General features: G+C 51.7%; 4 protein-coding genes across 4 annotated transcripts; 2 read left to right on the top strand and 2 right to left on the bottom strand.

Moving 5' to 3' along the window:
* Positions 1-488: 488 nt before the first annotated feature.
* On the bottom strand, positions 489-4,215 carry SAPIO_CDS5018 (uncharacterized protein; the record flags this gene model as incomplete). Its single annotated transcript, XM_016787425.1, has 4 exons — positions 489-929; positions 1,020-2,089; positions 2,619-2,887; positions 3,791-4,215. 4 exons carry the CDS (start codon positions 4,213-4,215, stop codon positions 489-491), a joined length of 2,205 nt encoding a protein of 734 aa, XP_016642927.1.
* An 828-nt stretch (positions 4,216-5,043) lies between these two features.
* SAPIO_CDS5017 (uncharacterized protein) lies at positions 5,044-13,403 on the top strand (the record flags this gene model as incomplete). Its single annotated transcript, XM_016787424.1, has 11 exons — positions 5,044-5,893; positions 6,017-8,661; positions 8,743-9,548; positions 10,583-10,691; positions 10,800-10,908; positions 10,972-11,070; positions 11,128-11,157; positions 11,551-11,899; positions 11,949-12,235; positions 12,679-12,686; positions 13,323-13,403. The coding sequence occupies 11 exons, from the start codon at positions 5,044-5,046 to the stop codon at positions 13,401-13,403; spliced, it is 5,373 nt and encodes a 1,790-aa protein (XP_016642926.1).
* A 784-nt stretch (positions 13,404-14,187) lies between these two features.
* SAPIO_CDS5016 (Aldehyde dehydrogenase) lies at positions 14,188-15,919 on the top strand (the record flags this gene model as incomplete). The annotated part of the gene is made up of 4 exons (XM_016787423.1): positions 14,188-14,233; positions 14,333-14,786; positions 14,866-15,565; positions 15,635-15,919. The coding sequence occupies 4 exons, from the start codon at positions 14,188-14,190 to the stop codon at positions 15,917-15,919; spliced, it is 1,485 nt and encodes a 494-aa protein (XP_016642925.1).
* A 430-nt stretch (positions 15,920-16,349) lies between these two features.
* On the bottom strand, positions 16,350-16,857 carry SAPIO_CDS5015 (uncharacterized protein; the record flags this gene model as incomplete). Its single annotated transcript, XM_016787422.1, has 3 exons — positions 16,350-16,495; positions 16,574-16,705; positions 16,779-16,857. The coding sequence occupies 3 exons, from the start codon at positions 16,855-16,857 to the stop codon at positions 16,350-16,352; spliced, it is 357 nt and encodes a 118-aa protein (XP_016642924.1).
* Positions 16,858-17,077: the final 220 nt, after the last annotated feature.

The following is a 17,077-nucleotide window of genomic DNA, read 5'->3' as shown; positions in this document are numbered from 1 at the left end:
CACCCCAGTATCTGTGGATGGTATGGCTGAGAATGGAAGCGAATCATGGGGATGAGTGCTCTAGGGAGGCAGACATCTTGTGATATCCATCTTGGAGATGAAGGAAGGGCCTGGGAGAAAGAAGTATGTGATCGTCCACTTAGACCAGGTAGACTGAATCGCATCTCCTGCCTAATTAGCTCTCTTGTCAAATGAAGAAGGGGAACAAAGTAGGAAGGACTCGAGTCTTCATGGGAAAAGGAGCAGGCGGTGGTGCTGGACAAAGAAGGAAACATGTATTGAAATGATCGTCTATGCCTGGAATCGTGCCGTCGCCGCCATCGAACCGAAAAGAGAGAAGTCCCCGAAGATGGACACAACCGGAACGTCCGAGATAGTATACACACCAGGTCCAGAAGATACGCGGATATCCCCGGACTCGGAAAAAAAAAGCACAAAGCGAGAGAAAACCCGACCTCGCTCTTCCCCCCCGTCCGCCCTCACCAAGCTCAATCCTTCTTGTCGTCATCTTTCTCCTCGGCCTGCTTCAACTTCACCACCACCCCACCCGTCTTCCAATCCCCCTTCCCAATATGATACTCCCCACCCAGGACAAGATCCTTCGCCACCAACTCCCTCGTCCTCCCAAGACTCTCGATATCGGCAATCCGCTGTATCGTGGCCTCGAGATGCTCCCTGAACCCGGGCTCGGAACAAATCTCCTTGAAGGCGCGGTGCATGGGCACGGAGCTGGCGCGCACGTCGGCCCAGGCCGTGATGGAGAAGAGGTTGAGGCTGTCGAGCCGGCGGATGAAGTCGCAGCGCGTCATGATCTCTTGGGCTTTGTGGAAGGGGTAGGTCGGGAGGATGTGGCCGGTTTCGGGGTCGTAGGTTTTGTCCATTTCTTCTTCTTTGTCGACGAGGGCGAGGGCTAGGACCATTGCCGCGGCCTGGTTTGGGAGATTTAGTCGTGATCGAGGTGAGAGAAATGATATTAGGAAGCTCAACGATAAAGAAAAAAAAAGGAGAAAAAATCTTACCGCCCACTTTTGCTGATCCATAACGTCGTCATCCATCTCAGCACCTAGGATCCAGCACTGGTTCAAGAACCACTTCCTCTCAACATCAATGATCGTCTCGCACGTCCCTAGCATATCCTTACTCTTGGCCACACGGTTAAGAAAGCTCAACCGACCGCCGACCATGTCATAAATCTCCTCGAGGAGACTATGCTCCACATCTTCTTTAAAATACCTATGTCGGTACTTTTGCAGGGCAGACAGCGCCTGCTGCTTCGGAAGATCCATCACAGGGATAACCTCCATCCTCGTAGCAAGCTGCTTCAGCCGCTCGTACACCCAGTAGTCATCGCTGTTGAAGACCATGGTGACGAGATTAGCCGCGGCCCACTGCTCGGCGCGTTGCTGTAGCAGCTCGATGAGGTCCTTTCCGTCTTCGTCGTCGCGTAAAAGGTGCATCTGGTTAATGATGAGCACGAGGGGCTTGCCCCGCTTCCGCCTACTGACGAGAGCGACCTTCTCGAGCTTGTTAAGGGCCCTCTCGATATCGAGAAGGGCCGTCGAATCCCTCGGTCCACGCTCGCTAAAGTATCCGCCGATGTAGTCCTCATGGAACTCGAAATCGAGGGCCTTGCCGAGACGTATCCGCACGATTTCGAGATCGGAATGGGCCTCGAACATAGCCACGCCCTCCCCGTCAATCTTGCGCATAGCCTCAATAAGCATACTGCTCTTCCCTGTGCCCTTGTCACCTATTAAGAGGTAATAATGCCCCGACGCTTTACCATCGATGATCTCGTCGACGTGCACCTGCTCATCGCGGAGAACCCAGCGGCCGTCGGGTGCACCCGTGGAGGGCACGTCCTTGGCGAGGGCAGCTAGTTCGAGGACGGGGTCGCCCGGTTGGAAGGCGTTGGCCATCTTTTGGAGGACGACGCGTTTGTAGGATTTGTGGTAGGCGTAGGCGGCGAACGCGAAGCCGCTTGCTAGGACGAGGATGGATGCTAGGGTTGTGGCGGCGGATTCGCCCATTTTTTGGAGGAGGGTTGGTTCCTCTGGTGGGGGGAAGCCATATCTCTGTCTGTCGAAGTCTGGACGGTCTGGTCGGGTTAGTACTTGGAGGGAGTAATGATGTACGATATGGACTTGAGCGATTGTGTATTCGCTTTAGATGTTGAAGGGAATTTGATGGCCTTGTATAGAAGTGGTCTCGAGCAGGGATAGTAGTTGAATAAAGTGAAGACTACCTCAGTAATATGAAGCTATTCCCGACCACTTGGCACTTAATTGAAATGAGCGAGTAGTGGTACCTTGCATGTTTTCATGTGCCAGGCTGCGACAGTGGTATCTAAACGATGCGCATCAAACTGCGGCAACTTTTGGATGGCTGTGACTTGGTCGGATGAAGCTCATCGATTCGTCCCAACTGTGGCGTTCTTTGATCCCAATGTAGAAAGCCAAGAGTCTGGATGCAGGCCCCTTCCATGCCACTGGGCCGGCCGCCTTCTTCTCCCAAACCTGGCTGGAGAAGGTGTGTCCGGGATAATAAACGGTGGTGGGAAACCCAACGACATGCATCTTGGAGACGCGACGACAAAGGAACACAATTCTAACACATACCGTCAAGCACCCGGCGCTTCGACTGCGTAGTAAACGCACGCGAAGTCCGCCAAAACAGACGCGGTTGCTGCCCCCGGATTCGAATTCTGCCAGATGAGCTCCATTGCGACCGGGGCTGGAGGAGCGGCCGACTTGGCAGAGCAGGCAATCGGATGGGCGTCATGTGGCCACCGAGCCTCAGGACCATGGCGAGGAGATGAGCGGGACCATTGACGACAATGATGTGCAACCAGACAATGAGCTTGTGCTTGGTGGCATTCGGGGAGCTTCTTGTGGGTTTTGGAGGGGGGTCAGCACCTTAAAATAGATCGACGACTTGGCGGTCAGGGGATGGCAAAGAGAGAATTTAAAGGTGGAAAAGGAGTTGGGGAAGAGTCTAATCTTGCAGGGGAATAGTGCGCTGCGCTCGTTGTTCGTTGTCAATGACTAGGGAGAAAGGAGAGACGCGCTCGAGGGTCTCGACTCTCGCGACTGTCAGGAGCTGAGCGGATGTACTGCTGCGTGGAAATTTGCCCTGGGAGTACTTCGACTTCGGGTCGGGATTGATTATCTGGTTAGGTCGAGGAACTGACGACGTCGTTTATCATGAAGAGCGGCCTCCGATGAAACCAATCAATCCACCCAGTAACGGGAATCAATTGCTTCGTTTGTGGTACTGGTGCTCATCGGGGCTGTGCTGTCCACCTCTGCTGAACTTGGTTCCACAGCGCGTCTTCCTATTCGCGAATTCGATCAATTGCTGCATGGATCTCCACGACCTTAATTCTTGACGAAATTAAGCACTTGCAGGTGCCCACCAAGTTGCTGGGAACGAGGAACAAGGACACAAATTGCAGCTCAACCTCGACAGCGGAGCCGATCGACCTCGAAGTACCAAGGTACCGAGGTACAGTACAAATACCTTCGAACAGGACTTTTGATGAAGTCTTCATTCAAGGGATTCACAACGACACATCACCCCATCTACAGTTTAAACGTCAACGAAACAAGGAATAAATTGGAAATAATTGGAAGGAAAAAAAAAGTATCAGTTTAAAATAGCGGACGGGCAAATGGATGGATTATAAAAAAAATAAAAAATAAAAATAAAAATAAAAAAAGCTTGCTCGCGGGTTGCCCCAGGATCGAATCCGGGAGCTTCCCACGAGCTACGAAAATTGCAATTTTCTAACCTTCTGAGCGCTCCAACGACCACTTGGCCACTGGTCGAAGTGTCACCACTGCTTGAGCTGCTCGGTTGGAAGTTCTTGCCGTGTCCTCGTATTTGAAGGATATGAACAATGAATGAGGTGGTGATTACATGAGAATGAAATCGAGGGAAGGCGCCATGAGCCGCTTGAGCTGACAAACACGTCGTGACTTGGAATCGACTTTGCGACTTCGGATCCTTCAGTGTCTTGGTGGTTCTGATATGCTCGGGCTGATGTTCCTCGTCCTTCAGTTGAATAGGTCTGTCGGCTACAGGAGACCTGCTCTTGATGACCCCCCTCAATCTTTGCGCCGTCTGCTCGCTAGGAGCATCGAAGTTACTGCTGTAGCTCATCAGGGTCGTGGGAATCGAGCTGGAGCCTTTGTCGAGGGCTAATGCGGAAACCATGAGTCTATGAGAATGCCCATAACTCCCCATCGGTGTGTCTCCAATGTTCCTTTCCTCTTGCTCCCTTGAGCTGGGGGAATACGGGACATGCTTCTGTCTAATGGCTTCCTAGAAGATAGCCTATTCTAGACTGACAAAAGAAAGACCACACGGTGTCCAATAATACAATATGAAGCACTTATCGATGTTGAGGATATTAATATTGGGAAGGAAGCTCTTTTGTGAACTCTGAAGAGGGAAAACACGACAGTGCTCCGGGGTAGGTCGAATTGGATATCTAGCTACGTGATTCAAGAGCGAGTCTTCTTTCTCATTGAATCACTCAGAATCGTCCGGACCATTCGTATTAAAGCCAGCCGAAGGGAGTCTGGAGTATGAGAAGCGTCATTACCGGCAACGACCATCAAATCTCTTGCAGTCCCTTCATCCGGACCGCTGCCCCAGGCCGTTGCTCCAGATCGTTCCTCTAGACCTCTGCTTCACATCTCTTATTGATATCTGCGTTGCTCCAGTATCACCTTCAGCTGGCACTACCTCTGGCGTCTGCTAGGAATCATGAGTTTCCCCTCATTATAAATTGTGACGCACCAAACCTTTTCCTCTTCCCACCTCTCTTTCATAAACATCACCAACTTCGTCGCGCTACATCTTTCATCTCTTCAAGACATTCCTCTCTCCTTCAATCATCAACATCCCTACTACAGGACCAACTCTTTACTCTCCCGAGTTCATATTTATCAATTGTCCACTGTTTATTCCTCCAAATCATAAACGATCTCCTTGTTTTAAGTCGTGATGGATTTCAATAAGGAGACGCTGTCAACAACCATGGTCTTTCATCGACACCCACTAGCCGACGATTTGGGTCTAGATGATCGAACCCTCGCACAAATGAGCCTCATCATCTCTACCGAGGTTCCTTCTCGTGGCGAGATCCAACTCAAAGACTCCGACGACACCGATAAATCCCACCAAAGCGCAAAGACAGTCAAAGGACCCTCCATTGCAACCGATGAGTCGGAGGTTGGTAGCCAGGACGAAGGCCCCCAACTGGCTTCTTGGTTTGAAGCCACGCACCGACGGCCTCGACGGTACGATGCAGCTAAGCGACTCGAGACCACCTTGGTACCCATAGCCGAGGACCCAGAGGGTGAACGCCTCTCTGAGCAACTAGATCCCCCCACAAGCCATCTTAGCAAAGCTGGTGCCAGCAGCCCGACAGCGCCGTCAGACACAAGTTCCATCGAGACTCTGGCCGCCGCAGTTAGTGCAGTTTCTCCCAATGATCTGGAAGCCAGACGTTTATCGGTCTCTGACATCGGCGATCTCCCTAAACCAGCGACGTTCGAACCCTCTCCAGTCACAATGGAGGATCGCGACACCCCTTTGTTTACTTTCGCAGCCCCAAAAATCGGCCCAATGGAGTATACACGAATGTACCTTATCGAACAGGCCAGAGTCGACCAAGAAGGCGGCTCCAACCCTCTTCCCGCGCCGGAGAAGCGCTGGGCATGGACAAGCGAGGAGGAAAACCTCCTCATTATCCCTCGAATCCCACCATCGGTTGATCGTAACCAGTTCAAGCCCGCCCCCCACGGATCTCCATCGCACTACATTATTCCCAAATCTGGTCCCTCGAAGAACGAACCGAACGAGCCATTACCCAGTGTCGAGCAGGGTATAGACAAGGGCTAGAAGTCCTTGTCACTCACCAACTTCACTTGGAAGAGATTTACTCAATTAACGTCGCTGAAGGGGGCGAAGGTCCTGGCGAAGCCACGTCCACACAATCTCAACGAAGGATCTGCTCGGAACGCGACGGTAGACGAGACTCCCGTGCTTCCAGAGATTGACTTAGGTGACGACAACCCGTTCGCCGGCGTGTTTTCCATTAGTGGAAGTAGCTCGTCGCCTTGGAGGCCTCGAGTCCCAAGCGCGTACCTAAGGAACAGGTACCAGGCTGGTCGACTATCCGTACCCGAGCAACAAGCCATTATTCCTTCCCTTGTTTATGCTAGCAGTGAGGTTGAAAAAAACCTGCACATGGCTGGCCCCTCGAAGCAGAACTCAGGTCTAAGCGAGGTCATTTATAGCCCTGCAAACTATTCTTCTCACATCCCCATCAATTCCCATCCCCTTTCTCACAACAGGCTTTATCTCAAGAAGAGTGAATCTGCATTGTCACCCCTCCATGCCAACAAGGAGCAAGACGGTGAATCTACACCAACGAATGTCATTGAAAAGACTTTCAGCAACAAGATCGCAAAAGGAGGAGACTGCTGTTCACTTACTACAGCCACCACGTCCTCCACAACCGTATCTTGCATGCATGTCTGCGAGTTCCACAAACCCTCTGCTGATATGGAGTGTGGAGAAGAAGAGGAATTGGGCAATGACACCATGGTATCCCTGGAGCAGGATATAAGGAAACAACTGGGCGCTTTTGACTCAACGGAGTCCCTCATAGGTTCTTTCTCCCCTGAACCTTCTGATGAACCAAGTCGGCCAGGGACACCAGACAAGCCACGTCCTGACTCTCCTATCCTATCCCCTGCCCTATTGAAATACCTTTCTGGGCAATCCCTTTCTCCACCGCCCACGAACAAACTTTTTGAAGCTCCTCGCCTGAGACAACTCAACCAGCCCAAGGAGGAAAACGGTTCCCCCTCAACGCCGCAAACATCAACGAAGTTGGTCCATTGTCACACTTCACCCACGGAGAAGACTCCAATCCAACACAAGGCGGAGACTGAATCCCCATCCCCTCTTCCTCAATCGAGTGGAGTGCTTGTCCTGACCCCTGCTGGTCTGAAATACTTCCCCCGGCAGTCCCCTTACCCGCCGCCCACTAAAGAACTTCCCCCAGTGCCTCAGCGAGGACGCCCCATCCAGCCAAAGCAGGAAGGCAGTTCCTCCTCGGCACCACAGAGAGCAACCAAGTCGGTGGATTCCCACGTATCGCTCACGCAGAACGTTCCAATCCAGTACCAGGCGGATACGGATTCCCAAATCCCTCCTCCTCGTTCGAGCGGAGCAAACCCACAAACCGACTCTGTTGTCACTCCCGCGCTCGAGATTCGGAAAGCGAAGTCTCCACCAAACCAGTTCCCAACCATCCCAATCATCACGGTGACACCACCACCCCCAACTGTTGCCATGGCCTCACCACCCCCAATTCCCCCCAAGAACCCTCTTCGAGGCCTGCGTGGTGGCAATTCCCAGGTAAACAAAGACCTTCCCTCCGTCCTGCGCTCAGTTACGCCTGTCTACCTAACGACGTCGACTCCCGAAGCACGTCCTACTGTACGCCATCTCACGGCTGAGGACGCCCTTAGAATTAAGAGAGCACGCACCCAAATCGCATCTGCTAACAAACGCGATTATCAGAGCGGAACCATGCCGAAGCACAAACCGGTGAAGGACCCGAAGGTCAACGATGAGGAGTGCCGTCCTCTTCTCTCCCCGAAGATCGAGGGTGAAGAATCTGAGCCAAAGAAGCGGGAGGACCTGACTGCTAATTCTTCCCCTGGACGATCGGCCACCGTGGAGAACACTTCCGGTGATATCCTCGAGGTCACAAAGCGAAACTTCTCCAGGCAAGCCATGGACCCCCTTCCATCGCGCGGATCGTCTTCCAAGTCAGCGAAGACGCCCGAAGAGGATAGTGATACGGAACACAACATAGCGGCCACCGTGAAGAACAATTCCGTTGATATGCACGAGGTCATAAAGCGAGATTTCTCCATGAAAACCATGGAGCCCCGTCCGTCATCCGGACCGCCTCCCGATGATGGCAATATCGCTATGGATTGGAACAGAGTAGTCGCGTTGATGAATACCCTCCCAAAGAAGACTCCTGAAGAGGAGAGCGCTATGGAACGCCACAGAGCGGCCATGGCGAAGAACACTACTGTTGATTTGCTCGAAGTCATAAAGAGAGATTTCCCCACGAGATCCACGGACCCCCTTCCGTCCTCCGGACCGTCTCCTGATGAGGGTAATATCGCTATGGGATGGAACAGAACGGCCATGGCGAAGAATACCGCCGGATCGTCATCCAAGCCAGCGAAGACTCCCAAAGAGGATAGCGATACGGAATGCAACAGGGAGCCCACTGTGAAGAACACTACCGTTGATATGCTCGAGGTCATAAAAAGAGACTTCCCCGTGAAATCCACGGACACCATTCCGTCGTTCGGATCGTCTTCCAAGTTGGCGAACACTCCTCATGGGGATAGACCTCTGGAATGCATGAGAGCGGCCGCGGCGAAAAACCCTCCCGTTGATATGCTCGAGGTTATAAAGCGAGATTTCCCCTTACCCTCTGGGCAAGCCAAGGACCGCCTTCCGTCGTTCGGATCGTCTTCCAAGTTGGCCAAGAACCCCGATGAGGGTATCACCGCCATTGAACGTAACAGGGCGGCCACGGCTTGTGGAATCATGCAGGTCAACTCGGGTGACAGCAACATGACCTCAAAGGCAGCTGACGTACCCTCTAACCCCTTCACGGGCTCGAGGCCTGATTAGGAACGCAAGGCCTTTTCGAGTAAACTCGTGGATGACGAAGACGCCTTTAGTGAGGGAACATCGCTTAGAAAGACGAATGTGCTGTCCCGACCCGCCAATCACCGACTCCGGGCTAAGAATAAGCAGCCAGAAGGCCAGGGAAGCCAAGATGCCGACGAGATACTTTCCTTCGCGGATCATTTGGGCGCTGGTAACAAGGCCAACGGGTCGCAGAGAATCCCGCTCCCCAATGAAGCCCAGCCAAAGCCCAAACCCCAGCCCCAGCCGCTAAACCCCGCCGCCCTCGACCCCGCCGTCAGCTACGTCATGGTAGCCGGTAAGGATGGACAACCCGAGATTCTCCCCCAAGACCATCCCGGCGTCAAGTCTTACTTTGACTTCTCCGATGATGATGACACGCCCCCCAAGTCCACCTTCAGGGAGAAACTGAACCAGATCAAGGAGAAGGCCCACAAGATTTCCGGTCGCTTCACTAAGCTTAGACTTTCTTCCAGCGAGCGTCGTAAGGAGAAGGATGGCGAGGCCCGAGGACGGATCGAGAACGTCCCTAAACGATCCCAGACGCCTCATGGACTCCGATCGACCTCGGACGCCGAGAACCCGACTAAGCCGCGATCCCGATTCATGAATTTCCCCACTTTGAAGATTGGTCGACGTCGTCCTCGTGGAGATGACTTGACGGCTATTTCCTCTTCGGCTCCGGCTTCGGCCCCGGGATCGCCCCCTTTGCCTGCGGATGGCGAGGCGCCCCCTGTTCCGGAGATTCCTGAGTATTACCAACGCGCCTTTTCAGGCTGGAATGCGATGTAACTAGATTGAAAGCAAAGGTATTTATCAACTTGGAAAGCCGACTCTTCCTGCATTGACATGAGGCTAACTGGGAGGACAGGCCTTACCGAAAGCTCGATTCATCGTACTCAAGGCATGCCTGCGTCTTGGTCTGGCATCAACCACGGGCTTCCTCGGCGCCATATGAACCGAGTAGAAAGAAAAGGGGATGGGATTCGGATATTAGGTGGAAACAACACAGACTGGCGACATCATGGATAATTGGCTCCATCAAGTTCGATATCTTTTGGGATTGCTCAACGGTGCTTTGAGCTTCGGCAGAGGCAATGATGATTTGACTCGTTTTCTTCTCAGTTCTGTTTTTGTTTCTAGGAGTGTAAAATAGATAGGATCCCCTTTTTAGGTAGCCGTTGGTGATACCCAATAGGTCGTTTTACTTGACATTAGCTCTTGAGACGTGAAACTGTGAATGGATCGAACAGCTGAACATGATCGTAGACCCGAAGGGGACGCTCCCTTATAATTATTCGATGTGTAGCTCGATGGAAACCTGAAATGCCAGGCTGGAAATTGGCATGTTATCGTGACACAAGACCTAATATATAAAGGGTTGCACACACAGAGCTGGAAATAAATTCATTTTATACTTTTCATCATCATCGGCATGGTCAATTGACCCAAACCTCCTCACAATCAAGAGTCTCATTCCTCCAAGCTCTACGAAGTAACTTGGACCCGTTTCGACCACGATCCCCAGCAATGTCTTAGTACAATTGTGTAGTCGAAACGGGTTCCAGATGACAAAGCCATTGATCAATTCCAACCACACGTTTCCAAATCGAGTTAAATCCCTCTGGCGGGCCGGTCCAGTGCCACACTTGTCAATCAGGGTCTGTTCATCCTTCCCGCCACGCACTCCTCGATCTGGCTTTTTCTGACTCGAAATTACCGAAGTGCTCTAGCGCCGGCTTTGATTTATTTTATTTTATTTTATTTTATTTTATTTTATATATATCCGGTAGATACACCGATGCCTGTCCTTGGAGACCAGCAAGCTTCATGCCACCGAGGCCAATGAGTCCCCTTCCTGGCAGTATGGGAAGAAGATTGTCAAGCTAGAGTCTTCCATGACCTTTATCTGTTTGATTCGGAGGGGTTCTGTGAGTAACATGCACGATGACGATAAGAACCCCCCTTGAAAGTACGAGAAGCGGGTCGTTGACCAAGAGTCAGGGATGCCGAGGCAGTAATCCGCAGTATCCCGGCAGAAGCCAAGCATTCTGAGGACGGGGGAACTTTTCTCCAGCAGGATATGGGTGAAAGATGTCCCCGTAGCCCTCGACTCTCAGGGAATCACCCAACTCCCAGAGAGTATAGGTGAGTATCAGGATGATTATCACTTCGTTGGAAGCTTCTCAGCGACTGACGCTTTTGAATTAGACTCTCTGGAGGCGGACTTCCTCTCCTGTAGAACATGGGTGGAGGATGTCCTGAGCCCTCGTCTTGGCGAATCATCCAACTCCCAGAGAGCATCGGTGAGTATCTGGATATGTTACCCATTTAGAACCGTTTTAGCGACTGACGCTTGTCAATTAGACTCTCTACAGAAGAACTTCATCACTTGCGGTACGGAACAAGCCCCGGTTGTCAATAAACTTCAACCAGCCGGTGACTCCATCCGACCAGATTTCATATTTGCTATTGGATTTCGCGGGTGCTATATGCTAGAACGCATCGATGCCACAAAAAGCCATGACAACATGGTAGTACTGCTATTACAAGTGGATTGAAATCCCTGGCCTTTGACGAACTATTTCTGCAATGGTGGAAACGCGTAATCTTTTCGCGATGAAACTGCAGTTGCTCGTGGTGATAGGGGTAGGTGAAAGTGGACTTCTATATGTCAGTCTTTTTTTAAGGGGGAAAAAAAAATTCCAAGCTGACCTGGAAAGTACTCATCCCGACGCGTACAACACCTTACTATACGCCCACGCGCCAACGGGAGCAATAATGCCCTAGTACCCGTCTTCTACGCCGACCCCAAATACCGCCCAAACCTCATCAGCGCCGCCGAGGTAACCGACCCCCAAACCCCGAATATCCAAGCCGCCCTCAAGTCTAGGGCCGCCGCTCCCTCTCCACCTCCCTTGGCCCCCGTATTAGCCACCCCACCAGAGCAGCTCGATGAGCTGAGACTTCGCCTGATCAAGGCCCGCGTTCATACGATAACCACGTTACAGCCAGGCCCAAACCTACCGGCGGCACTGGAAGAGAAGGCAACCAACTCGAATCTAAGCCGACTGCCGCCTATGGACGAGGAATCGTTGACCCTTGTCATTGCCGCCCACCGAGTCGCCCTCACGCCTTGGTGCATTAGTTGACCACGACGTACTCCAAGAATTCCTATTACAGTCCAGTGCTATGACAGATGCCATCGAAGACGATGACGAACGTCAAAAGGCCGTCGCATCGACCAGAAGGGCTTTTGCCCTTCCGCCAGTTGTGCCAGAGAACCCACCGCAGGAAGAGGACTTGTCCGAGGCCTGCAGGGCGTTGGGCCTCGACGATTGGCGCAACCTTTCTCTTAACCCCGCTTGTCCTACCCGACGGTACTACCTTCTTCCCTGGAACGTCCGTACCCCCCTGCGCCATACTCACGGAAGACCTGCCTTTCGGGGAACCGCTCGCAGGCGCCGTCCCGGCGGTATGCCAGCAACAGCGGAAGCGTCTGGGCCGAGGCCCAGACGCCGAGATATCATTAACTCAGAATCCCGGCCAAGATACCCAGTCTGCCGCTTTGATAAGGTAGCGCCCCCCCGGGTCAACTTCGCGACATACTCTCACGCCTCCCTTGTATCTTTCGATGCACATAACATCGATATATTTAACCCTACCAACACCAGAAATTCGGCTACAAAGGCGGCGACCGCGGAGCACGCCCACGCCGTCCAGACGGATATCGACGGAGGGTTGAGTTACATGTTCGATATCTTGTGCCGCGATTACCTATGCCTACTGCCATCCCGCCGTGGGGAGGTGTTGTATAACACCCTTGGAAAGAGCCCGGTTCTCCTTCGGACCATCGAACTATATAAGGAATAGGTGGGCGATAGCCATCGGGTACTAACACTGACAGCATCGCCGTAGGTTTCGCAGTAAGTCTCCTCCCAACCCTACCCTTTACATATATACCTATGCCTAGGGAACAGGTTAACCACATTCCCTATGTCATAGCCTACACGCACTAGACACTTTTCTCGTACATTTACTAACGGTATGTCGTATATCAGGCAGACAAGTGCAAACCTGGTGATAGCTGGCTTTCAGGTTCTAACGATCAGATCTAGTACCTCCTTATCCAATAGGTAGAAAGCTATTAACAACTTTAACAATCCTAAAGCACACTATGAAGTACTTATGACATCAATGAGCCTTAGTACATATAGCCTGAATATGCAGTCGTGTTGCAGCAAGGGACTCATCATCCAATACCACTAGAACATCTCCACACTCATGCAGGGCATGGGGCGCCTATCTCGCCTAGGGCAATCTACTAAAGCCGCTTGGCGCAAAAAGACGCTCCCAACATCCACACATCCGCGGACGGGTGTGTGTGTTTATTTATAGCCAAAGGGGGGTCTCTGGCTCTGGTATAAGGCAAAGGAGAAGAGCTTAGTCTCACATGCACACTAAGTGGCCTTCCGCGTAGGAGAGCCACGAGTTCGCAACGACAAACATCGCTCAGCCCGGGGCTTTACAACTTGCATCGACGGACCCTTGCTAAAGAATAGGACTATGAGGCAAAGGACTATCTGGCTATCTACGAAGTCAAGGTGCCGGCCCGCTCAGAAATCCCCGAGGTGTATATGTAGGAAATAGCCGAATTCGTCGGCTGGATTTTGGAGCTTGCTAAGGACCTTGACTTGTGTGTAACCCCTCTCCAAATTTGAGATGCTCTACTAATAGTAGTTTTCTGATAGTAAGCCACGACCCTTGATGATGGTTTGCTAGGACAAAGATGTTGTATACCTGAACATGGCAATCTTTGGTGAGGGTTATCTTAAATATATCTTCTGGACTTAAGCAGAGCGACATGTTGACGATTCATCACTCTCGCCCCTTTCTACTAGGATATCAGGCGGAGGGCATTACTACGCCCCTATGCATCTACGGATGAGGCGCGCCGATCTGCGCCTCGATAAACATGAAAAGGGAGCTGGCGACAAACTGCTCGCTTCGGGTTTTTAGGTGGATGTCACCGTCGCTACCATCGCCGTCCGTGTAGGGTTGGGCAACTTGACTTTGACTGTAGTCGATGAGGCGGGTCATGAGTTCTCAAGATCACCTAGAGGCGGGCGATTGCTCATGCAGGAGCTCCTCCTCTATGCGCGCACGGAACGCGTCTAGTTTGAGCAGGCTTTTTGGTCCGGAATTTTATCTGACTGGCCGAAAGTCTGAGTTGTGGGTCAGCGATCACCAAGACGTGTGTATATAGTATATATATATAAATATGTATGTATACATCTGTAAAGACTTCAAAGATTATATGTTCTCATCAAGAATCACAGATACAAGCCCATAAAATTACCCTTGTGTAGTTTAGGCAGTCACTATCATCATCGGCCGGTTTCAAATTCCTGGACATCCCCATAAACCATGAGTGAAATCAAGGTGATTGGCTTCGGCGGACAGCCTGTTATCGGTAGGTGCACAGCCTAGCTTCAATTCTCCTCTTACCACAGATCCCCAATACCGTATGTGAAGCACCAGTTACACCGCGACTAATTTGTCGAGAGCATAGTCAATACGGGGCTTTTCATCAACAATGCCTTTCGCCTCGCAGCGGGAGGATCTGAGTTGAATGTGGAGAATCCAACGACGGGCGATCGTCTTGCTTCGGTATCAGCAGCTCAGAGAGAGGATGTCGACGCGGCTGTTGCAGCGGCCCAGGCCGCCTTTTATGGCTCATGGAGGACTATCCTTCCTTCCGACAGAGGCAAGCTACTCAATCGCCTTGCTGATCTCATCGAGAGCAATGCCGACGATCTTGCTAGCCTTGAAGCTCTCGATGCGGGAATCTTGTTTGGGGAGTCGAAGGCGCTGCATATCACCCAGGCGACCGATACGCTCCGATATTTTGCTGGCTGGGCCGATAAAATTACTGGCCAACTGCTGAGCATCCCCCAGGGACACGCCTACACCCGACGTGAACCGGTCGGAGTGTGTGCGGCCATTGTGCCTTGGAATGCACCTCTGTGAGTCTCCTCCATGATTCCTCTTCGAGGACAGAAAGAATTCGATAGACTCTGGCGCCGTGCTAATACGGATGAACAGCATGATTACTATCTGGAAGCTCGCGCCTGCCATTGCCGCTGGAAACGTGCTAATCATCAAGACGCCGGAGTTGGCTCCCTTGTACGGCCAAAAGCTAGCGGCCCTTGTGAAGGAGGCTGGCTTTCCCCCCGGCGTAATAAACATCATCTGTGGTCTCGGTTCTGTTGCTGGCCAAGCCCTCGCCGAGCACAGAGATGTAAAGAAGATTGCCTTCACTGGCAGCGCGGTGGTGGGCCGTCAGATTCTTAAAGCGTCGGCCTCTTCGAACTTGAAGAAGGTTACTCTAGAACTAGGCGGAAAAGGTCCCTCTATCGTGTTTGCCGACGCCGACTTGAATAATGCTCTCTTCTGGACCACCACGGGGATAACCGCTAACAACGGGCAAGTATGTGCCGCGGGATCGCGCATCTATGTCCACGCGAGCATTTACGACAACTTCCTCCTTGCCTTTGCCGAGAAACTGGCCAAGACATCTCATGGTGACCCGCTCTTGAGCGAAACCACCAAGGGTCCTGTTATCAGTCAGAGGCAGAGGGAAAAGATTACAGAGTACATCCGATATGCTAAAGAATCCGGTATCCGTCTGCTGGCTGGAGGCGAGGACCTTCCCGGAAACGGCTACTTTGTTGCGAACACTGCTTTTGCGGACGTGCCTGATGATGCTCGCATTATGCAAGAGGAGATCTTTGGACCTGTGGCTGTCAGTACTAATCCTTGCGTAACGCCCCTTGTATCCCTGATTATATCGCTAACTGGAATTCAACTGAAGTCGATTGCCAAGTTTACCTCAGAATCCGAGGTTATCGCAAAGGCGAATGCTAGCGAGTATGGCCTCGGCGCTGCTGTGTTTACCAACGATGTGAGCAGAGCGCAGCGCGTGTCTTCGGCATTGGAATGTGGCCAGGTTACCGTTAATTGTTGGGGAATGCTGCATTCGAATACGCCATTCGGAGGAGTTAAACAATCTGGATTCGGTCGTGATATGGGAGAAGAAGCACTCGATGGGTGGCTAACGACGAAGACGGTTAAATATTTCACTCTTCCTACAGAGTAACAAATACTAGCCGCCGGGTTCCTTTTGGGCTATGAAGTCGTCCGTATCCTATGATTCCGATGTGACTGTGTTATGCCTCGTATCCCGCGAGATGTGAGACTCATTACGGATGCGTGAATAAACCTATCCTCATCTACGCCAGCATACGCGCGATCCCTCAACTCATTCACACATCCAAGAATATTTGAGAGCAATATGTCAAAGGTATATCTAACCTCAATTTATTGAGTTAATGGAGACTGGGGACGACGATTGCGAGCCGGACGGGAAAAACATCGAACATAGCAGTTGTGGTAGTAGGTGAATGGAATTTTCATGCAATGAGTTTGATAGAGGTAGTCTATGTATCTTGTTCCTAACTCTTCATCACCAACTCACGCCCATATGCTCGGTTTTCAATTCCTGATTCCCCCATCCATTCCGTGCTGCCTTAATGCGTATGACGAGCCGCAACCTTGTAAGCAACGGCGAAACGAGGGGTGGAGAACACGATGGTGCTTCCGCGGTGGATGAAAAAGGTATCACCAGGCAACAGCTTAGCCGTGTTGCCCGCTTCATCCGCGATGTGCAACTCGCCTGTGTAATGAGACATTAGAACTTAGTTTTTCTTCGTTTTCCACAGATCTCTACTTTTCTAGCATCGTTCTGACTCACCCTTCAATACCACACCACTCTCGTCGTAGTCATACTTGGGAGCCGGGTCGGGGTTGTCCAGCTTCTCGAGAAGAAAGAAGGACCCAGTTAAGGGGTTTGCCGCATCCTTAGATGCAGTTGAGAAAACATCGCCTTTGGCAACACGAGTAAGCGCGAATCAAGTAAATGCCTGGTCCACACCCAAGAAATCATGGATGCCGCTTACCAAAGTAGACATTAGGCGGGCCGGGCTCGAGCTTGGGGACTCGATGGAACTTGCCCTCGTCTTGCCACTCGAAAACCATATTGAACTGTGGGATGGATAACGGCACGTAAATACTAGAATTCAAGATGCTATAAACGTCTGGTGATTTATTTTTGGAATTCGGTCGAGCCCGCTGGTGGTTTAAATACAACATCCAAGCTACTGCGCCAGGAAGAGTGAAGGCCCATAGCGTAAAACACGTCGTCGCTTGCTGCAGAGCCAATAGTGTATTGATCCATGGCTCCGATTCTCGCCCGTTC

Source organism: Scedosporium apiospermum (assembly GCF_000732125.1).
Source record: "Scedosporium apiospermum strain IHEM 14462 chromosome Unknown SEQ_SAPIO_0096, whole genome shotgun sequence".
Classification (NCBI taxonomy): Eukaryota; Fungi; Ascomycota; class Sordariomycetes; order Microascales; family Microascaceae; genus Scedosporium; species Scedosporium apiospermum.
Note: the sequence above shows the minus strand (reverse complement) of the source record. Positions and strands in the feature narration are given on the sequence as shown.